The following is a 23,960-nucleotide window of genomic DNA, read 5'->3' as shown; positions in this document are numbered from 1 at the left end:
TTGAGGGTCCCGCGTTGTCCAACCTGGAAGCAAGGAAGCTGGGTCATGTTATCCAGCTGTGGGCCCAAGAAGATGCAGAGGACACAGATGCTAACCAACAGTCGCAGATGGATATCCTGAGCATCTCTCACTCTTAGGTGTTAGGATAGTATCCCTGCTTCCAGGAGGGAGCCAACAGAATAAATACCCAGAAGTCACCCTTCTTCCACCCTTTGATTTCCTGCCAGTGTCTCCTTTCGGCCGAACCCAACTGAACACCAAAGGCGAGGCAGTCTGTCGATGCAATCGATGCAGTCGGTTCTGTTTAGGAGAAGGAGCGGGGTGGAGAGCAGACCTGGCCAGGGACTGGGAGCTGCTCAGGACACCTTGTAGAGTTGTCATTCCCTCCCCGTTCCCCTCCACCTGTAGGTAATATCAGAGAGCTGGGAAAGGGCGGAAGAGATAGAAAGAAAGTGTAGGTCAGTTTTAAGTGATTTCAAGGAAAAGGCTGAGATGCGTGGTGTGGCTGGCCTGTTTGAGCCATTGCCCCATTGAGCTGCTCCAGAGATGGCCACTCCACTGGACCGGAGGGTGGCTATTTGCAGGGATGGCTGGACTTTCTGATGAAGTGGCTCCCCACTGTACCTCCATTTCTCCATGTGCCCTGGCCAAGGGTCAGCTCCTTTTGCCTTTTGGGGTTTTGTAAGTCTTGCAGCCATCCGTATGTGTATTTCAGTGGCCCTGGTGGCATAGTGGCTGTGCACTGGGCTTCTGACTGCAGGGTCAGCAGTTCAAAACCACCAGCTGCTCCAAGGGAGAAAGATGGGGATTTCTATTCCCTTAGAGGATTTACAGTCTCAGAAACTCACAGGGGCAGTTCTACGTTGTCTTTTAGGGTCTTTATGAGTCAGCATCGACTTGATGGCAGGGAGTCCATGTGCTTTTCACTAAGGTCCACACACCCTCCTCCTTTCAGTGATTTGTTTTTAACAAAGTCATATAATCCCAACCACCCAAATTTAGGAATCTTTGGAGGGAGGGATAGACTATGGGCTGTCTTATCACACTGTCAGGGGAGGCTGATGGGTGGCCAGGAGGCCATGATGCTGAACAGTTTTCCGGGACGTTTCCGGATTAAGGAAGACAGGGCAGTGCCTCGTGCTCCACTACTGAAAAGTTAGGGGAGAGCTAGTGAACCCTCTCTGGTCCCATCCACAGTCGATCTGAAGGCCGGTGAAGGGCTGGGCAGATCTCGGTGCCCTGGGTGTAGGGTTGCCATGAGCTGAGGTCCTCTGGCTGGCCTTTCACTGCTACATCGAAAATCATGTGCTTTGCTGGGTGAAAGGCGGATCTAGCCCTTTTCATGCTCTGGCCCTTCAGATCGGGGTAGAGGAAGCTCTGTGGTGGTTGGCCCAAGCCCTCTCTCTCTGACTGCTCCCTGGTCACTCGGGTTCCCCAGGAACCTCACATTCATCCAAGATTAACAAGAGGAGTTGGTAATGTCTCCCAGTAAAGTACGATGTGACCAGGAAGCTTTGACACTTTTAAGTTTTTAGTTAGGAAAACAGACCGAACCCCAGCATCCAAAGAAGATAAAGATGAAGGCATTCAACCAAAAAAAAAAAAGATACAAAAGACTTTTTGTCCTTCAGGATCCAAAGGTTTCCTCACTGACAGGGAGTCTTCTCATGGGCAACAGGACTGAAAAGACAGCTCGCCTGACAGCCCCCACATTCCTCTCGGACTCCCCTGCAGTTTTCTGCCAAGTCTGAGCAGGAGGAGAGCTGGCAGAACGTACACTGGTTGCCGCGACAGGAGCGTGGGGGATGAGGCGGCAGGCACATCCTTGTGGCCCCGGGACAGAGCCAGTCCTTGGCTGGGCTGACAGCCCATTGTGGGACCTTGTGTAGCTCGCACCTCTGACTTGGTCTTACTCACACAGCTAGTGGGGCTGCCACACCTGCTGGGGGCCCAGCCAGCCTCTGGGCTGTAGCTGATTCCTCTCCCCTCCCCAGTTCCCGCCCCTGGCGACCTCATCCGTCTGGCTGCACTGCATAAAGTTTGCATAGCCGGGAGCAGATCGCCAGGCCTTTCTACCAAGGCGCTTCTGGGTGGGTTCAACCCATTCGTAGCCACGCACATAACCAACCACACCACCCACGGTCCGCGGAGGCTTATTTGCGTGTAGATCAAAACCAAACAAAAAAGCAACCTGAAAACACACAGCTGTCAGGCTGATTCCGACGTACGTGGACCCTACCGGACACAGTCGAACTGCTCCACAGGGTTGCCGAGTCTGCAAATCTTTCTGGAAGCAGACTGCCTCATCTTTCTTCCCGGGAGCAGCAGGTGGATTCCAGCTGCCAAGCGGACCAGGAGCAGCCCAGTGCTTAACCCATCGGGTCACCAGGGCTCCTTATTTGCACATAGCAGGTCCAATATCCTTTTTTTTTTTTTTTTTGGTAAATGAAAATACAGTCATGCTTTGCTTCACATCCATGGATACATTCTGTGAAACAGGATGGTGTGTGACTTGGGTGTTGTACCAACATGGATATCTTAGTCTGCTGCCTTGTGCTTAGGCCTCAGCAGTGCTCATCAGCCTGGTGCGAAGGATCCCTTTAGGTGTTTGTCCTTCATCCGCACCATCAGCAAGTTTTCCATCACGGCCATGGGCCCCTCTCACATTTTCTTTCACGTTGTAGTTTTCAGTGCAGCCCAGCCTTGAGCGTCACGGAGCATTCCGCCCTTGACTTTGAAGGTCTTTGTGATTGTTGAGTGGGTGACACACGCCCACGTTGGCAGCCAGAGCATTCACCGATTTTCCACCCACATGGTCCTCAATAACCTTTTGTTTCACTCCCAAAGCCGCACTTCTCCGTTGTCCCTTAGCACTCGCTTTGCTGCCTTTGGGAGCTGGGTGCCCCACGCGGTAATAGCTTCTAGCAAACTCAGCAGGGAGCTCAGCCTACGACACTCAAGAGCCGCATGATACCCGAAATCAAAGACGCCATGTGGGACCAAAGCACAGGCTTTTAGACTTTGGGGTTAGAAAGTCCAGCCCAGTATGGACCTAGGTGTTTACCGTAACTCTAGAGACATATGCATCATAGGCTATATGTATAAATGGTCACACCAGATAACCTGGCAACACAATCGCTTTGTGTACAGTTGCCACAAGATCCATGTGTTCCATTCAGGGAGCTGTTGTATTTTCCGGGTGGAACATCTGAACTCTAGTGTAACCTTGGGGCGGTGGGGGCTATGGTGGGGGCCACGATGTACATGCAGTTGGATGTTGTCTTGGACAGATGTTATGTGGTGCATGGCTGTATTTCCTTTATATATCCCAGATTAGAAAAAAAATACTAGGAAGAAGTTAATCCCTTTCCAAAAGACCCCAGGATATGATTCTTTTCCAAGTCAGTTGTTCTGAATTGATTTTAAGCACTTGAGTTTTAGATCTGGGCAAGTTTGACCGTTTTTGAAAATGATGATTTGATGAAGGAATGCCTCAATGTTGCGAGGCAACTGACTTCTGATTGTGGCCACCTTTTGCGTCGAAGTGGGCAAGAGAAGGGGCTCAGGAGGGCGAGGATTCAGAAGCAGGATCGATACAGACGTGGGCTACCGGTGGCGGTGGGAAGGTTGCCGTGGCCGCCCAGGAGAGCTGACGCCCCCTGTGTTCGCTTGTGCAGTACTACTACAGTATCAAGGACATCAGCATCGGGGGGCGCTGTGTCTGCCACGGCCATGCGAAAGCGTGCAGCGCGAACAACTCTGACAATCTGTAAGTACCAGCACCCAGCTCCTCTCCTTGCCGGGGTCATAGCTGATTCTTTCTGGGGGTGGGTCCATATAATTGAGGGCCAGTCAAAAAGTATTGCGACAAAATCATAGACATTTTTATGAAACAGCAACACATCAAAACCGACAAGCATCCTTTCTCTTAGTGTGTCTGGCAGAGCCTCCGGCTAATTCTATACACTTCTGAAGTGGGGTTTCTACAGCTCTGACCTAGTCCTGAAGAATGCTGTGTTCTTCCATTGAGCCCAAAAACAATCTGCAGTGTTGACATCCACAAGGGCCTCAAATTGCGTTCCTTCTAAATGTCCTTTGTGTTTGGGAAGTAGAACGACATATGAAGGGACGAGATCAGGGATGTAGGGTGGATGGGATAGGTTTTCCAACCAATGCTCCCACGACAGCCATAGCTACTGTCCAAGAAGAAGCAGGTGCGTTGTCCTGGTGGATTTTTTTTTAAGTTTTGCTGCAAGTTTCTTGGCCTTTTCACTCAGAAATGCAATTTACAATGTTCATAAAGCCTCTGTGATTTTCCTGCACGCTCCCAGAAAACCGATCCACAGTATCACTAGACTCCCAAAAGGGAGACCCCATAACCTTCTGATCTGACCTCTCTGCCCGGAGTTCAACTAGCCCAGCAGACCCCCCCAAATCTGATTTGATGGACTCTTCTTTTTCAAGGCACTCTACTGAGACTAAAACGATTGTATGACTGAGAAAATTGGTCCGTAGCCACCCATTAATGATAGAGACATGTTTAAACATGTTTTAGTTGGGATAAACCCATACATGTATGAATTGGCACCCTAAATTAGCCATACTGTTTTGAGTGACCCTTGTATATATCCACATTTCTTTAAGGTTTCCAAAGCACTCTTCACCACCTCTCTGTCAGTTTGTCGTGCTGTGGTACATGTGTCTTGCTGTGATTCTGGAAACTATGTCATGTGGGCCAATGGTGGACTTGTGGGCTTAGACAGCACTGGGTTGAGATGCTTTCTTAATGTGCACTTTCCCTTTATGTAAAATTCTCTCTTATACCTATGAGCTTCTGTGGATTTGTTTCCCGAGTTGACCCAGACTAACTCAGACACGTTGTCAGGAGGGACCATCTCCCGGAGAAGGACATCATGCTCTTAACATAGAAGAGCTGTGAAAATGAGCAAAGCCTTGGACAAGATGGATGGACACAGTGGTTCAATTGATAGGCTCGACCATATGAACACCGTTAAGGATGGCACAGAACCAGGCAGTATTTCATTCTGTTGTACACAGGGTTGCTGTGAGTTAGAACCGACTGGATGGCGCCTAACAACAACAACAACAACACACTTCTACAACTACACATGGCACATAGTATTTCCCCTTCTTTTCTCAAGTGGCGACTAAGGATCGAGATCCCAAAGGTTAGAGGCAGAGAGAGGGGTCTGCGTTTTCACCCTGTGTGGCCGATGCAAGGACATGCATTCCATGGCAGCTCTCAGCCTGGTGAGGGAGAGAGTTAGGAAGGGCGGTCACCTGGGGTTGGCAGTATGACTCCGAGGGGACCAAGCCACTTTTTATTTGTCATGTAACCTCAATCTTCATCTCTCTGTTAAAAGTAAGGAAGGAACCCTGGGAGTCCAGTGGGTTAACTATTGTGGTTCAAACTCACCAATTAGTCTGAGGCAGAAAGATGAGGCTGTCTGCTCCAGTTACGATGGAAAGTCTTAGAAACCCAACAGAGTAGTTTTACACTGCCCTCCAGGGTTGCCATGAGACCGACTTGATTTGATGGCCGTGGGTCCAGTTGGGTGTTTTGGTTACACAGATTAGGAGCCCCCAAGTGGCACAAATGGTAAACTCTTGATTACTACTCAGTAGGATTGTGGTTTGCTCCTACTCCGAGGTGCCTCACAAAAGAGGCCTGGCAATCTGCTTCTGCAAGTTCCCGGCCTCAGAAACCTGTGGAGCACAGACCTGCTGTGTACACACGGGGTCGCCATGAGCTGGAATCAGTTTGATGCTATCACCTGGGAGTCATCCTACTGCTTGCTCATTAATCAGTCCTCCCTAAACCCTCTTTCAGTCCTGCCCAGGCCAAACGCTTCATGGCACTGAGCTGACATTGGCATTCTGACAGATGCCCATTTGGATGTCAGCTGTTCTGCACTTCCAGTTAAATCTCTGCCCACATGCTCTTATAAACAGCTGAGCTGGGAGAAGAATGACATATCCCCTTGGGAGGGTGACTGAAGATATACCATCCTCCTCCCTAGACAAGAGTGGGATTGCTTAGAGTGGGGTTTGAATCCTCTTTGATGCACAGATGAATAAGAACGTCAAAGCCTGGGGTTTTAGTCTAACTCGATGGCTACACAGCTACCACTTCACTTGGAAAAACACGTGTGGGTGGAGTCATACTTCTTTGAACGTAGACTTTTAGAGTTTTAAACCCCCCCGCCCCCCTGCCTCACTGAGTAATATCTGCTTTGGACCTGGTGAGTGAGCTGTTGTTGAGTTGACACGGTCCCTGGGAGTGGGTTTCTCTGAGAGCTGATGATCAGTCACAACCCCCAGAGCCGTGGAGTCTCTGGGGTGACCCCAGGTGGCGAGCAGCACACTTGAGCAGACCTTTCTCACGGGCCTGTTCCAGATCGTTGTGAACATATTCTGCTTTGTCTTGTTGTAAAGATAGATACATATGTAAGTATATCTATTCATATAACATAGCATTTGACATTTCAAGATTTCCCATGTGTCCAGTCAAGTCACACAATTACATTCATCATGTGGTGCGATCATCACGAATACCCATGGCTAAAAGCTCCATCATTGTACACAGAAACTCAACGCTTCCTAAGAAATCACTCTTCCTTCCCTCATACGCCTGCTCCTCCCTTTGGTCCCAAGCCCAAACCCACTGTTATCACATCTATTTCGACTCACAGTGACTTATAGGCCAGAGTAGATCAGTCCCACAGGGCTTCCAAGTCTGTAAATCTTTATAGAAGCAGACTGTCACATCTGTCTCCTGGGGGATGGCTGGTGGGTGCAAATGGCTTTAACCACTGCAACACCAAGGAGCCTCTCTCCTCTGGTAACAACTAATAAACTTTGGTCTTTATACATTTGCCTAGTGTGTTAGCCTGGGCTGACTAGAGAAAACAAATTATCGGCACTTATATGTGTTTTAGAGAAAACTTTATATCAAAGAGCAATTGTACATTAAGAAAACACCCCAGCTCAGTCAAGATCAGCCCATCAGTCCAATATTACCCCATATGTCGACACTAGTCCATAAATTCCTCTTTAGACTCATGCAGCCATGCAATGAAGCCAAATGCAGGAAGATCACAGGCCAGAGAGTGGAAAGTCTTGTGGATCCAGTGGTGGTGGAAGCGTCTCAGTGCTGGCGTGGGTTTCCATGTGGCTCCTTCAGCTCCAGGGCTCTGACCCTATCAGCATAGCTCCATGTGTCTTGTCAACAGGAATGTCTCACAGGGAGTGTGTGTATCTGGCCTCTAGTGAACAACTTATCTCCTTTGTGCCTCCAAATGAAGTCAGCAAGCTGCGACCTGATGACAGGCTAGACTCCACCCCTTCGTAAGTTGACAGTAGATTATGTCACTGTCATACTTAGTCTAGATATTTCACGTATTTTACACTTCATTCATTCAATATGAGATCATTCGATATGAAGGTAAGTCCAAAAGTATTATTGCTAAGGTTCCAATTTGGGTTTATTCCAAACAACATGTCTTTAAACGTGTCTCTACAATCAGAAGGTGGCTGAAGACAAGCTCTATTACTAAGGTGCTCTCCGTAGTCTCTTTAGAGCTCCTTCAAAGCAAACCTGTCAACCACACATTGGCTTCAAAGGGGATTTGTGGGACAGTTAGGTTCAAGGTAGAGGTCATACTGGAGCGTTATGGTTACTGTTTTGGGGGGATGCCAAAGGGTTAACCTTTTTTCTTTTTCCTTTTATTTAAATCATTTTATTGGGGGCTCACACAACTCATCACAATTCATCCATCCGTCCATGTGTCAAGCACATTTGTACATGTCCTTGCATCGGCTGCACAGGGTGAAAACGCAGACCCCTCTCTCCATCTCTAACCTTTTGGATCCAGCGGCATTGGAAACATGTCAGCGCTGGCAGGGGTCTCTGCATCAGGATTGGTCCATGTGTCTTGTGCTATTATGTCGCCCAGGCTGTGAGCAGAGAGTCTCCCACCTCCAAGGAGGAAAATACCAGAATTCCCAGAATCCTTAGGGGAAGGCTATGCCCACACAGGAGCCTCATTGGCTATGACCTGATTGACAGGCTGGACTCCACTCCTACATGCTTACTCCTTACATTGACAATGATATAACTACCACGCTGGCGCAGGACGGGCGGTTTTGTTCTGTTGTGTGTTGGGTCGCTGTGAGTCTGCCGGCACTGAACCACAACCACATGATTTTGTAGCGATACTTTGTGCTGTTTCATCATGTATGTCCTTTGGTGATTGCCTTACTTGACTCAACTGCACGGATTCTAAACACGTCTTGGTGGGTGAGCTGGTTGTTCATTCATTGCAGCGGAGGGTGTGGACAAGGGCGAGCTGGGGCTATGGAGCTAAAGTTAGGTTTGCAGTCTGGCTCCCCATTTATCACTAGTGTCGCCTTAGCACGTGTTTCAGTATCCCTGCCTCCTGCTTTTATCATCAGCAGAATGGTGATAATACATCTGATTTGGCAGGATTGCCAGGGAGGAGGGGTGAGGCTTGAAATCATAGATGCAGAAACGCTCTGTTCATGTCACTGACCCCAAACTGGCACTCGCCAGGATGACCAGGACTGTTTTAATCCCAACATTGCAAATAACTAGGTTGTGCTTCACCCACTCGGCCAGGTTACGGTGTGAATGTCAGCACCACACCTGCGGGGAGACGTGTGATCGCTGCTGTCCGGGCTACAACCAGAGGCAGTGGCAGCCGGCCACGGCGGAGCAGAGCAACGAGTGTGAAGGTGAGGGTCGGCATGGGGGTTGGGGGAAAGCAAGGCCCCCCAGCTGCCATTCTACCTGGTAGTGGGGTTCCCCTGCCTACAAAGGGTCTGGGATTCTGCCCACCTTTGTGAGACACGTTTGTCTGTTGTGAAGAAAAGCACACACTCAGGTGAATCCAGATGTAAACACGGAAACAGCACGAACGCCAATCATCATGCTTAATACTCATCAGTCTCCTGACAGCGATTTTTCGTTCCAGATTTAATTTGAATTATGCAAATGAACAAAAGTAGGAAATAGACTTGACCCCAATTTTTTGCATGGTACCAAAAATGAGGGGAAAATAAGAAGGTGGTCCACATGTAAAAACAGGATAACTTAGTTAATGTTCTTCAGTATCAATAATAAGTTCATCTGGCAACTTGATTAAAAATTGCCAATTATGAGTCAAACTTAGAAAATTTGCTTTATGTGGGATAGAATGATATATGTTCTGCTTTGCAAAGAATAAGAATTTCTCTCGTTAACTTATTTCATCTGGGCGAGTTATAGTTTCTAATGTAAGATGCCTTATGTACTGCTTGTATGAAGGCCTGGCGGTATGGTGGTGATGTGTTGGGCTGCTATCAGAAGAGTCGGCAGTTTGAATCCACCAGCAGCTCCCCGGGAGAAACACTGAGCTTTCTACTCCTGTCAACAGTTACGGTTTCAGAGACACTCCGGGGTCGCTGTATGTCAGCACTGACTCGATGGAAGAGAGGATGAGTTTATATATGACTTGGACGTTATACAAAATAAGAAAAAAAATACCAATAATTTTACTACCTAAAAAAGAACCACTATTAATACCTTGTTAGGTAGGTTAGTGTGTTTTTTCCCCCTATGAACTCAGGATTACTCACTGAAAATAGTATTTTAAAATATAATTTAAATCTTGACCTTTTCAACTTGGCTTTTCAGATTTTTCTTCCCTGTTGTTAAAAACTGTGGCATCATTAACAAACAAACAACACAGAAGACTCCCAACATTTGGTTGTGCTTTACGTGAAAAATTACATAGTAAATGAGCCGTCTCCACCGATCGTTCATATCCACGTTGTTCCAAACCTGTGTCAACACCGTCCTAGTTTTTCCCTGGGTTCCCCGTGCCACTCACCCAGTCTCCCCGCTCCTCCCAGTCTCTGTTGATGGCCCACGTTCCCAGGTGGTCATGTGTACTTGGCTGCTCCTTGGATCGTGATGAAGTGGCCTCCAGGAGTGACTTTATTTTCCAGCTGGAAGGTTTTCTCAGTCATTTCTTTGGTCTCCTTTAGACCAGGAAATGTGATTTTCCTTCTTCTTTGCATTTGCTTCTACATGTTTTTAACCCGTCCTAACTGAGACCTTCCATTGTGCCCTTGACACTGAGTACTTGGCAGTGGTCACCGGGCTCCATCTGGTTCTTCCAGTCTCAGGTTAGAGGAGGCTCTGGTTCTCCTGACTTTTCACTTTCCTTCATTCCCTTCTGCTCCAGGAGGGAAGACACCCACAGGTGCTTCTTAGTTGACGCCATTTTCATGATGGGTGGTACTATAATTCAGTGGATTTAAGTCAATCCCACCAAAGTGTGTTGACAACCCCACTTTGTGTCAACTGGACAGCATCCAATAGCAAGTGTATGAACAAAACACATGCCATCCTGTCTTCCTAGAACAGGGAAGTAAAAATGCAGCTGTGTATCCATGCTTAGCTATCTCCTTATAATGAAACATTAGAATTACTTACAATTGGTAACTATTGTAACTGGCATGCTGCTGAAAAGCTTAAGGACCGAGGTATAGCATCTTAAGACAAACAAAGACAGGCCAGGCTTCTGTCGCTCCCACTTAAACCGATGGAACTGTAAGCACATACTATAACTTCTCTAAGGCTAAGCATCTCTCTCTGGGCCATAAGTCAGTGAGAAGAGTAAATTAAAGAGGTTCTGTGCCGATTAAATGAGATAATGCCTATAAAACACTTCTCACCGACTACAAAGGGCTCGATTACTTTTGTTAGAGTGGTACTACCGAAACAAAACAGAACAAACCAACCAAAACCCACTGCCACTGGGTCCGTTCCAGTGTACAGCAACCCCATAGCCCAGAGTAGACCTGCTCCATAGGGTTTCCAAGACGGAAATCTTTCTGAAAGCACACACCCTCATCTTTCTCCCAAGGAGTGCCTGTAGCAGTAATATTCTCTTTGTGCATTAAGATTAATTGGTACTTTGTCTTGATTTGTTGTAATTACATCTTATGCATTTCAAAAGAGAACTATATTCCACTTAATAGCGAATGAAAGGATAGATAACATGATCATAGGTGGGTCATAGAGTCATAGAGTTTGAAGACATTTTCTACTCAGTGTGATCCTGGTGTTTTGGACTTGACTGCTCTGTGAGCCATGATATTTTCCGAGTGAAATTACAGAGGACCTCACATTCATGGTGGATTATTGACTTCGTGTGTGTGTGTTTCCCTCAGCATGCAACTGCCATGGCCATGCCACCGATTGCTACTACAATGCCAGTGCTGAGCTCCAGCAGGCCAGCGTGAACACTCAGGGCGTCCGTGCCGGCGGAGGGGTCTGCATTAACTGTCAGGTGAGACACCATGTAGATCCAGGTGGGCGTGTCATCATCGCGAAGGAGCATTCAGCAAGGGAGGCTCCCAATGAAACGGAAAGGAAAGGACACACAGCTGAAGGCATTTTCTGAGATAGCTCCTCCATTTTCTTCCACAAAAGGTTTTGCTAACGATGTAATTTAGGGATTGGGGGGAAATGGATGAGGGAGGGGCCCTGGTTGCTGTGAGTTAGAATCAACTTGATGGCAGTGAGTGTTTTAGAGGGAAAACGAAGGAGACCTGAAGGGGAAATGCTAGTGGCTAAACACCAGTGGCTCTGAGGGCGAAAGGCAAAACTATTTGCTCCATAAAGATTTATAAAGCCTGGGGATCCTGTATGAAGCTGCCATGTGGCAGTAGAGTTGGGTATTGTTTGAGGCACGTTGGAAGGAACCCCAGTAACACAGGGTTAAGTGCTTGGCCACGGAAAGATTGGTTAGGGCCTATCATCCAATCAATCGCCAGAGGAAAGATGGAGCAGTCTGCTTCCACGAAGATCACAGCGTTGGAAACCCCATAGGGCAGTTTTACACACTTCTAAGTAATACATGGGTCAAGAAGAAATCACTATGGAAATTAGAAAAAATACCCCCCCCTTTTATGGAGGTAACATTAGCATATAATGAACCATTTGAAAGTGTACAATTCAGTGACATGTATACATCACAATCTTATGCATCCGGTCTATGTCTAGATTCCAAACATTTCATCATCCCTGAAGGAAGCTCCATGCCCATCCAGGAATCATTAATCCTTCCTCAAGCCTCCTCCCTTCAATCACTATTTTTTCTTCTGCCTCTATGCATTGATCTATTCTGGGTATTTCATGTAAGTGAAATGATATAATAGTTAACCATTTGTGTCTGGGTCCTTTGACTTAGCATATAGCATTTGTAAATACTTCATACCTCTTATGACCGAATAATATTCCATTGGTGGATTTCCCACATCTGGGTTGCTGCTATAAACATTTGCGTATAAACTTTGTTTGAATACTTAAAGCAAATAGCATTTGTTTTTGGCACTTTGGAGTCTACTCCTAGGAAGAGAATTGCTGAGTAATTTTAATACATAACTAACTGTTCAAGGAACCATCAAACTATTTTCTAGAAAATATTTTAAATTGAATACTGAAAACAACACATCAGCATTTGTGGCGGTAGAGCGAAGCAGAACATAAAGAGACAGTCACAATTTTAAATGCTTAGGTCGGAGAAAAAGAAACATCTAAAAGCAGTGACCCAAGCATCCATCTTGAGAAGCTGGGAAAGGAGACCAAGGTAGACCTCCAAATGCACAGTAGGAAGGAAGACAGTCGTGAAGATCCGAGCAAACGTAAGAGGGAAACTAGGGATGCAATGGGAAAAACAGACAAAGCGGATCATTTTAAAAAACCAACAAAACACGAAACTCCCATCCACCCTGATCAAGAAAAAGAGAAGTTACCATCGATTACTCTCCTTGAATAACGCAGGGTCTGTCACCTCAACACTGACAGCCTGCATCAGATTAAATGGGCACAGTTCTCAAAAGCTGTAACTTACCCAAACTGTCAGAAGTTTAAGCAGAACGATGGAGTAGCTCTTTGTCTATGGAAGAAATAGACTCCTTTGTCCAAACCTTCCTACAAAGAAACCTCCCGGCCCAGGTGGTTTCGCTGAATTCTATTAATAACTAAGGAAGAAACAACATCAAGCTTACACAGATTCTTTCAGTAAACAAAGGGGTAGAGAACCCTCCCATATGTTTCACGAGGCCAGCGCCTCCTTGGTGCCAACGCCTGGCAGGGGTTACAAAAAGGGGAACTTATTGGCCCAATATCTCTCATGAACATCCAGAGCTATTCAGATAGATAACGATGTGATAAATGTATAGATGCGCCATACATAGCTAATTAATTGTGGCGCAAAAGCAAGTGGGGTACAATGCTGATAAGCAGCGTTCCACGGTGGGAAGATGGATCCTCACTGAATCATCACAGCATGTCACAGTCGGACCTTGGGGGAAAGAACAATGAATCAGTGAGACAAGGAGCAGGCCATTGGAGGGGCGACGCCTTGCACTCTTTCCCTCAGTGAGACATCGGTGGTCTCACAGCAGATCAACGATTACCCCTGCTGTCTGAGATGACGATTGGAGATACTTCATCTCCACGAGCTCAAATCAACCTTTTAGCTTCTTTCCTCGAGACTGGCTTCTGATGTGAGTCTTGCGCTGTGTGTTTCTGTAAGGCATTGGCCTCGCTATTTCCAAACCATTTGTTTTACACGCACGTAGACCACACACGCCGCAAGCACGCAAGAAGACGAGGGAAGCAGCAGACCAAGTGCATATGGCTAAATTCTCACCCACAACAGACCCCACAGATGACAGAAAAGACACTTAAGCAGAAAAGTGCTTCCTGCCTCCAGAATCCATAATACAGGAAAGATAAGAACGATTGTAATCAGTAGACCAGGAACGGCAAGATTGGAAAAGACAGGGCACAGAAACACAGGATTTTGGGAAGACCAACTATGAGTGTTGGTGTCATTGGAAGATTCCCCAACAGGCCACAGATAGCAGGAATTAATTGGGGGAGAAGGTGCATTCAAATCTGGAAAACTTTATTGACAGTTTACAAAAGAAGACTTATATGGAGAAGGATAATGTGTTCCCAGGCTTAGTGATATAAATAAATCAAATTCAGAAGGGATTCTCTAAATTCCATGTGATCAAAACTGGAATTCCAACAAGATTTTTTATGAAGGTTGACAGATTATAAAGCTCTCATAGAAAAATGCATAGTTTAGAAAAGATGAACCATTTTTCAGACAAATCTGTCTCAATTACTTTCTGGAATTTTCCAAAAGTCCTTTTGTGTATGGAAGATTTTTTTGTTCTTCACTGTTTTTGGCCATAAGGTTTCAATTCACTTTGACAATATGAATTCAGTTACTGTAGCGCTGGATAAGAACACTTCTGATTATCCATAAAAGATTGCATTATGTCTATAGATGGATAAAAATAATCCATGCTGTGGATCAGACTGTATTAAGAAAAATCCTTCACAATGGATGGATTGTGAGAATAGCTGCACAAGCCCCATAAAATGCTTAAAGAAAGGAAAAAGGAAACATCCTGACCCAGCCAATCAGAGCCGCAGCACTAAGATTTCCACGGCCACAGCACCAAGTTCGGTTGTCATGGCTATTTGCTAACGATGCTTTCGTAGTGAATGAACGAGAAAACTTTATCAAGAAGCTAATGGAAAACTCTGGAGCCTGACTTTGATTTACTATCAGAACGAGTCCCAACAACAAAAGCAAGGAAACACACCCAAGTCAAGGCCAGTGGAATTGTTGACCGTGAGACTGATATGATGATGTACATTACATTTTATATCTGGAACAATTATACCAAAATCTGTAGGTAGCTCCCACTTTACTTAGAGCTTTATCTCTAGGTCCCTTCCAACCTCCTTACAATGCAAGATCTTAAAACCCTACAAGTGCCCCTGTCTGCTCCTCAGGACAGCAGAGGGGGCAGGTTTGTATTCCAAGACCTGTGCAAGCCACTCACACGGGTGGGGATCAGGTGAGCAGAAGATTCTCCGTTGTTATTTTCCACTGTGGGCTGCTGGGCAGTCCCAGTGTCCCAACCCTGTACAACACGTTCTGAAGGAGCGGTAGAGCGCACTCCTGACACCATCCCCCAAACCCTGCTTGCGTCAAGCAGAAACCATGGTGCAAATGTTGCGCGTAGCAGAGTTCTGCTGAGAGGGGACGCCAAACACCCTTCTTGGGCAGGAGCTGGAAAAGAGGTCGCTTCAAAGAGCTCCTAAGGGGAGGCAAGGAATTGCTGTCCAAGCACCCACCCACTCGGGAAGGATGCACCCTGGAGGCCCTCCTGAGGGGCTCCTGGATAAGGTCGTCTTGTGGATTCAGCACATCGTTACTCGGTATCTATTACCCATCTGTCACTAGACAGGGAGGGGCCTGGGGACACTTAGAGAAACAGCTTTACACGGTCCTGTCCCAAGTTTCTCCACCTAAAGGACAAATCTCCAAACCTAAAGCCACGGTCAGTGAGTTGCTTTGACCCAAAGCAAGCCTACAGAGCAGCGTTGAAGCACTGCCTGGGGCTTCCGAGGCTGTGCCTCCTGGCTGGAGCAGACACCTTCCTCTTTCTCTCCCTGGTGGGTTTGGACCACCGGCCATGCAGCTAGTGGTCGACCACGTAGCCCTCGCGCCACCCAGGCTCCTTCCTAAAGGACAAGCCACACGCCAAATGTTCTCTTTCCCCCTGCCGGTGAGAATTGAGACCCAGCCCACCTTGCACGTGCTTCGTGCCTGCGGCACATGAACGAGAGGTGAAGCCTGCAATGGTCTTGCAGGTGTAGTCCAGGAGCAGAGGTGAAGAAGGGCAGGAAGGAGGGAGGAGAGAAGGGGCGTTCTCTAAAAGAACATGTTGCTGAGTGCGTGTGCAAGAGTAACCAACGGGCACGCCTTGAAGATGCAAATATGCATTAGAAAATTCTGCCTGATCTGTAAGAGCCCGCCCCAGTAAAGTGATTAATAATAATAATAATAATTCTGCTTGGAGGAATTCTGACCTCAGAATCAGCAGAGTAGGGTCTGGGATTTCTAGGTGAGCCATCCCTAGGAAGTGTGAATGGGTTCAAGTGCAAAAGGAAAAGCTAAGTATGGGCTGAGCTTGCCTCCTGTGTAGATTCCATCAACACCCCCCAACTCCTGGATAGTGGGGGTTTCTTCTTACGTAAAGTCATGCATGATTGTTTCCCTAGTGTCTCCAGTATAGAAATTCTGACACCACCGCCATCCTTGGTCTTTGATGTGGGCACAGTCCATCATGCCCCTCAGGCCCATGGGCACTGTGGTGCAGAGGTTCTCGAGTCCTGGTGCTGAGCCCAGAGCATCGCCAGGTGTTGGAAGGCCAAGGGCGGATGGTATTCCATCTGAAGAGCATTTGGTGTTCTCTCAGTGCTTCCTCACCCATATCTTACAAATATGACTACTTTGTGAAAACAGCTCTTTTGTGTGCATGTGTTTTTCAGATGCACTCAGATGGCACGTGCTTCATTAGCAAATTGTGTCGTATAGCAATGGCCTGGGCTGCCCACTTTAGAGGATTTTCCCTCATTTCCAGTCCAGGGGTCAGGAGGATTCTCTAGCCCATGTAAAATTGATGTCCTTTCCCTGTTATGTGTCTCAGTGGCAAACAGCACCAAGGAGGGGTTCATTGCCATTTGATGGGGATGGAGGGGGACTACAGATGTTTCTTATTTGCCCATCAAGTTTATGCATGTAAACATGAAGACAGAGAAATGGCTCATGTGGTTTTAGACCTCAATGTGAAAGTGGACTCAGATTTTAGCCCACAGGACAAGGAGTGGTAATAATAAAGGCCTGCAGCTAATGAAATCATCGACAACTGAGGAGGGGAGACAGAATGGGTCTTTGTTCTCTCCTCTGTCTCTCTAAGTAGACTCTTGTGTGTTATATGGGTTCTTTTAACTTCCCATCGCCTTTCCTTCCATTAATGAAAGAACACTGCTCTCCTGGCTATTTCTAAATTGGGAGAAAGAGCCAGGATTGAGCTAAATCCAGGGTGTATAGTTCTTGGAAACTAATGGTGCATGTTGGGTAATTTGATTTTGAGGCAATTACAAGTCTTAGCTATGAAATATCAAGGGCTGCCTAGTATTATACTTTAAAATGAGCCCTGTGTATGAGACTCATACACTTTCCCATTCGCGTGATAGAACTGTTTGGAAAATGAGTTCATGGATAAGGCATAACATTAGAACAGGAGACGAGGATATGGATATGCGATTTCTTCCCATTTTGGAGAAGCTATCAGTGCACACACGACCCTTTATTCCTTGAATTAAGCATAAATGTGACTTGCCATCCGTTGCTCGGGTCTTCTGAATACAGTGGAGAATTTTTGGTTTGGTTTGGTTTTCTCACTCAAATAGCACCTACCGCAGTCAGCAAATTCTGTGGTGGAGGAGAAAGCCGGGTTTCCTAGATCAGGCCCTTCCCCCCATTTTCTATCCCAATGGGAAAAGCATTCGCTGGTGTCCTGTGGTAAATCTTGGATCTTTTCTCGTGACTGTATATATGACAGAAGTGTAGGCTCATCAGCTTGCGCAGGGCAAGGACTTCTTCAGTATTCTTTCTCCCATGGTTTCTTCCTTTTTCTTCCTAGCATAACACAACTGGTGTGAACTGTGAAAGGTGTGCTAAGGGTTATTACCGCCCTGAAGGTGTTCCGGTTGACGCTCCCCACGGCTGCATCCGTAAGTTTCCTTTCAGCGTGTGGTATCTGAAACAGTGATCCCTGCTCCTGGGGGTAGGGGGGGGAGGGGGGCATCAGGGAGGTGGGAGGGGATCATCAGGTTCTCTTCTGATTGGACGGCAATGTCCTTCACTTCTTCTCTTCACACGATTGCTTCGGGGCCCTCAGGCAGTTACATCATCTCCCCAGAGCTCAGATTTCTTATATGTAAATTGAAGTGATGCTCCTGAAACTATTGTCATGAGATATTATTTTAGATCGTAGGTTCCTGAAATTATTTGGCCTACCAGTCCCTCTTCGCAAAACCAAATCAAACCCCCCAAATTTCTCAGTGCATTTAAACATGTTTGTACTAGGATTAAAGTGTAGGTATCTGCTACTTTGCATTACTTTGGGATAATTCCAGCACTCTGGTGGTGGGGGGGTGGCGGGGAGTAACACCCAGTTTGAGAAGCACTACCTTAAACCACAAACATTCCCTGAAGTCTTCTTTACTCTTTCATGACTCGTGGGTCACAAATTGCCCACTTAGAGTTTCCACTTCTGAGGTGTCGTGAGAAGCTGCTATTCCACTTTCAATGCATGCTACCATCTCGAGGGGATGCATAACTACACGAATCAGAAGAAATGGGCCATGTCCTACCAATCCCAGCACTAGAGACCCCTCAGGACATGTGTGTCCCACAAATTGTATGAAAATCCATATAAATTATCAAAAAACTGTTTTTCCAATTCATTTTTAATGGAATATTTTCATTACTGAAAGCCAAAATTCATTCCAAAAAACATTCAAAGCTGAAAATAATTTGGTCTTGAAAGGATTTAAACCAAACAATAGTTTACTTGACTAGTTTTTTTTTTTTAGTCTACCTGGCACACCATATCCTGTAAAAAATTATCAATATGAAATCAAATTGACAACAACAGCCTGAAAAATCTGATCAGAGCCTTAGGGGCAGTGAGTGTCTGTTCTTAGGGGAGGACTCACCGAGAATGGTTGCCCAGCTTGAAGACATTGTCCCAGCATGCACGTGCAGAGACTGTTGTGTTTGGATTAGCATATGTTTGGCCATCCCTATTCTTAACAACAGCATCAACAACAAAAAGGATGTGATCACACATTTCTTAAGATTGCAGGAAAGACCATCACAAGCACCTAGAGGCACACCACAAGTGTTCCTTCTCCTGATGTTTTGACCTTCTTGCTGTGGTCACCGGTGGTTGCATAGTTTGCCAGAATCTGCATTAAGACAGCATCTCAAGGATCTCACAAGGACTTAATCATACTCACAATTAAACTATGTGCAAGGTGCAAAGTACTTTCACACGTCTTATTTAATGATTGCCCCAAACTTCAGATCTGAGGAAGCCAGTGAAAGTTTCTGAGTTGGGAACATTCCCCCCCAAGTTCCAGAACAACTAAACGGTGGGCCCAGGGCTTGCAGATTGCTGCCTGTTGCCACTGCACCATTCCACGTCCATTCTACAGAAAAATCCCACCGTCTTCTGGTGTGTAAAGGTCAGTCGCGGGTCAGGTGATGGCCTTGTGTAATCCACAGCGTACTCAATGCTCGTTTCTTTTAGGTTCTCTGGTTGCCACAGAAAACAATTCTCAACATAACTTGGCCTTGGTGCCTGTTCACAACCAGAACCATTCACTGAATGGCTCACAACCAGAACCTGAACCAGAACCTGTTCACAACAAGGAGAGCCTGTTGTGGTCTCCTGTCCATAACCCGAACCATTCACTGAATCTCTAACTGATGAGGACATCCACACATTCATGTGTCTCTCTGTAGGACAGTCAGGATTGTTACAAAGTGATTTCCCTCTCCCACATCATCCAAGGACTCTGCCCACTGCTCTCCTTGCATCCACAAAGGCTGGACCCCGGCGAAGGAAACCGGATGTTGTCAAGGTGCCTTGCTAGGAACCGACTCTTGCATCATTTCCCAAGCTTCTTTCTTCTTCCCTCTAATGCTTCCCTTATAGGTGTCACAGGCTTAGCAAAAGAAACCAAACAAATGAGGGAAAAGCCCAACAGCCCTAGGACACGGGCATCTAAATACATGAAGCAATGGATACCAGGAGATGCCATTCAGGGTGATATTGGATGCTTACCAGTCTCCCAGTGGCTCGGGGCATGTCTTCTGAGGAGCAAGGGCCCTGTTCCCGGTCCAGGATAGGAACTTGCCCAGTCAAGAGAAACCACAAGTGGGAATTTACCAAGCCTATGCACCAGCTGGTATATTGAAAGCGAAGCCTAATAATCTTGTTTGGTTGCAATAATGTTCTCCAGTAAGCCATGTCCGTTGGAGCTAACATTTGGATGCAGGGTACAATCTTGCTATGCTGACTATAGGTCACATGTCAATGTTGAGGGACCTCGCATTTGTGATCACATCACACCTGTGTACTGACGACCACCTGTGGACATTCACAGCGAGACCAAATCCTGGAGGGGCTATGTCTACGAAGCCGCCAAGACCTGTCCACCATCCCCGCTCGGGGACTCTGGCTTTATTTTATGCAGATGTACCTTTGCCTCAGGGAGCTGGGCCATGCTCACTGCACTGAGCTACCTTCTCCAGAACGCCCCAGGGCAGATGCCCATTGACTCTCCTGCCTGAAGCCCCCTCGGCTTCAGTCATGAGGACCATCCATCAAGCATGTAGAGTGGAAAACAGACAGTCCCTTCAAGAGTAACTCTTGAGCTGGGATAAGTGCTAAACCTTGCCTGGGTGGGAGAGTGGGGCCATTGTTTGCCTTCTTGAGTGTGCTGAAGGGTGGGCCTGTTGGACTTCCCACAGCTTGCAGCTGCAACCCCGAGCATGCGGATGGCTGTGAGCAGGGCTCCGGCCGCTGTCACTGCAAGCCCAACTTCAGTGGAGACAGCTGTGAGGAGTGTGCAGTCGGATACTATGATTTCCCAGTTTGCTTAAGTAAGTATGCACTGAGGAACGGGGGGCCTCCCTTCTCTCTCCATAGCTGGGTTTTGTGCATTGAGGTCGGAGGACATGAAAGGCAGGTTGGGGTGCAGGAAGCGGAAATAAGGTCAGGTATAGATGAGGCCGTTGGATTATGTGCAAGTGTTTACAAACGTTTATTGGGAATCCCTGGGTAGTGAAAATTACTAACCCAAACCTGGCACCTTGAAAGCACCCAGAGGTAAGCCTGGTGACCTGTCCTGAGAAGTTTGACCACTCAACAGGGCAGCTCTCCTCTGACACCAGGGACCCGTGATTTACAGTTGACTTGATGGCCACGAGCTGTGACAACATCGTTTTTGAGTTCTCCAACAATTTGGTTAGATGATGGAAATAGGATCTCGGGCGGTCAGAAGGATGGAATGGTGGCCATTGCAATTGAATAGAAACCCACGCATGGGCTATTTCGTTTCCTAGGAGGGAGGGGCTTTCCCAAGCTTGGGCTTGCCTGCAGATCACGTGTGGTATTTCTGGTGGGCAGGTGGATTCGTTGCTTCTTCCCCTCCGCACAGTGGGACACGTTACCATGAGCTTGCTCCTCCACCCGCTGTGATGATCAAAGTGAACACTGCCCCATGTCAGAGAGGAAAGGGGCCTCATTTGCCAGAAGCAGTGTGCAGCATGAAGCAGGAAACCAAACCAAACCAAACCAGCTGCCCTCCGGCACGTTCTCACTCGTGGCAACCCCGGGTTACTGCGTAGACCTTTGCTCCTTCAGGTCTTCCAGTTTGTGCAGCCTTTCAGAAGCAGGTCACCAGGTCTTTCTTCTGAGGCACCTCTGGGTGGGTTGCAGTGATCCACCTTTCAGCTCTGGGGTCAGCACCCAGGGTCACTCCCTGCATGAAGCAGCAGACCATATGGGCTTCGTCCTGCAAACAATGACACCCGAGTCAGGGTTCTGCTGGTTCTGTGATGGCATGAGAACAGGGTGTACATCTAGGTGAGCCCAAAGAAACACGGACTCCATCCCCTCTCCCAAACCCACCCTTGGCAACTGCGATGCTCACGCTAACACTCCTGCAGGCCAACCCTTGGGAGCATCTGTTAGGATGAATGGTGGGGCTGTGGGGGAAGGACTCGTGGGAGTGGAATGATGGTGCTCCAAGTCATGCGTGTTGTCCCAGCGAGATCTCTAGAGTCATCATTAGGATTTCTCACCTTCACTTGTGAAAGCATCCTGTGTGAAGGAGGCAGGAGTGACCATCTTTAAAAGGAGCTCTTGGGGTACGGTCCGGGAAGTGTTGAACTGCTTAATCACAAGGTCAGTGGTTCAAATCCACCAACTAACTGCTCTGTGGGAGACAGATGATGCTCCATGCTCCTGAAAACGATACAGTCTCCGAACCCCAATAAAGGTTGCTGTTTTCAGAATCGGCTCTACAGCCACAGGCTTTGGGTTTATTGAGAGGAAGCAACGCTTTAAGCCTAAAGAACATGGCACTGCCTGGCGACCTGATCAACTAGAGTTAAAAGTGGATTTACCTTTTTTAGTGAGAAAAAGAAAGACAGGAAGGAAGAAAGAAAGAAAGAAAGAAACTTGAAGGGACTTTATGGCACAAGAAAAGTTTCAGGAAAGACACTTGAGAGAAAGGATTTTAGAAAAGCTATTCTTGATTTTTACTGAAAGATAAATAAAGGTGTTACTGAGGCCAAGGCCAGGGTGAAGTGGAAAACAGGTCACGTGTTCAGCCTAAGTCTGAGAAACTCACTGGGGCAGCTCCACCCTGTCCTGCAAGCTCCCCGGAGACGGCTTTGACCGGATGGCAGTGTGTTTGTTTGTTTGTTTTCCTTGAGGTGAGGACTGCTGGTTGGATGCAGCTGCTACGAACACAAAACATGCACGTCCATTTATTCATCTGCGTATAAGCACCGGACACGCGTGTAGTAGAGCAGCGTGCCTTTCTTTAGAGTAGTCTCCTGCTGGGACTCTTCACTAGGTTAGAGAGGGCTTCTGCCTCGCTGAGGGGATTTACAATACTGTCTCTGTCTTCTCTTCACCCATTGTTTTTAACAGGAATTCCCATTTCTCCTCTCTCTACTCCGAGTCCCGAAGATCCAGTCGCAGGAGATATAAAAGGCAAGTAACCTCTCTGGAATGAGTGAGCGTCGCATCCCTTTCCTGCCTCCTGTACAGGATGGGAGGACCCTGGTGTCGTTGGGTGTGAGTTAGGCCGCTGAAGTTACCAGCTGTTTTGTGGGTGAAAGACCGGTCTCCTCAGGGAGCTCCTCACCCCCACGCTGGCCTCTGCAGTGATGTTACCTGGCTAAGAAAATGCAACAGAGATTGGGGCACATCACCGCCCTCCCTGACCACTAACCTTCGGTGGCTGCTAGTTGCTTACGGTTTGATTTTTTAAAACAAAGCAAACAAAGCACAGTCACCCTGGCTTCTGGGGACCCGCACGTGCCAGAGCAGAGCTATGCACGTTTCAAAGGCTGATTTTTGTTTCTGACGTTGATCACCAGGCCTTTCTTCTGAGGTGCCCCAGCGGGGGACTCAAACCTTCAATGTTTAGCAGCCGGGAGCAGGCCCTGTGGGCACCACCTAGCGATTGCACCGTCTTATCATAGGTCTTCCCAAAGCAGACTCTGAGAAAGGAGCGCAGGGCCAGCAGTTTCTGTGGGAGGCAGTCCCGGGGAAGACCATTTAGGCAGTGGGTTAGTGAGTGAGCGAAGCAGGGACAGGGCTGTCAATCAAGAAAGGGCTACGAGAGTGGCCGGGCACCTCGGGCAGGCGGGTGAGAAGTTCCATAGAGGGCTGCTTCTCCCGCAAGCAGTTGGATCAGAGCCTCGCCTAATTAATCCTTCCTACAGTGGTTTTAGGGTTTCTTTTCATGTGCCCTTGGATGGACACAACGGGCTTCAGCATGGCCACACTGTGAGGATGGTGCACGACGGACCGGGCAGCCGGTGTCCTGTGAAGCATAGGGTCGTTAGGAGTCCCAGTGGTCGCCTCGGCATCTAAGAACAACAATGTTAGGTGTAAAGGGGCCTGGGTCCCACAAATCATGTGCCCTGGACTATTAAGCTGGAGGCGGGCGGTTCAGACCCACCCAGGGGTGCTGCAGAAGCCAGGCGTGGCAGGTGGCAGGTGGAGGGAGCCTCGGGAAGCTCCCTGTGTTAGACAAGGTTCTCTAGAGAAATAGAACCAGAATGCTAATAGTTTTCTCTATATTTATACAGATAGACATATAACATAAGAAATAAACAGTTCATGAAATTATAAAGCAATACAAATGGCTCAGTGCAGCTCACTCCCGTGAGACAGTT

At 47.4% G+C, this 23,960-nt stretch overlaps 1 protein-coding gene across 1 annotated transcript in view; it reads left to right on the top strand.

Moving 5' to 3' along the window:
- LOC142427460 (laminin subunit alpha-3-like) overlaps window positions 1-23,960 on the top strand; it is a 126,574-nt gene that overhangs the window by 91,946 nt on the left and 10,668 nt on the right. Inside the window, exons 7-11 of the mRNA XM_075532728.1 lie at window positions 3,678-3,769; window positions 8,660-8,775; window positions 11,260-11,378; window positions 17,614-17,704; window positions 20,514-20,645. Of these exons, the coding sequence (XP_075388843.1) occupies window positions 3,678-3,769; window positions 8,660-8,775; window positions 11,260-11,378; window positions 17,614-17,704; window positions 20,514-20,645 (550 nt within the window). The remainder of the gene's footprint in view (window positions 1-3,677; window positions 3,770-8,659; window positions 8,776-11,259; window positions 11,379-17,613; window positions 17,705-20,513; window positions 20,646-23,960) is intronic.

This window comes from Tenrec ecaudatus, chromosome 15, assembly GCF_050624435.1.
Source record: "Tenrec ecaudatus isolate mTenEca1 chromosome 15, mTenEca1.hap1, whole genome shotgun sequence".
NCBI classification, from domain to species: Eukaryota; Metazoa; Chordata; class Mammalia; order Afrosoricida; family Tenrecidae; genus Tenrec; species Tenrec ecaudatus.
This window is presented reverse-complemented; position numbering and strand designations above follow the sequence as displayed.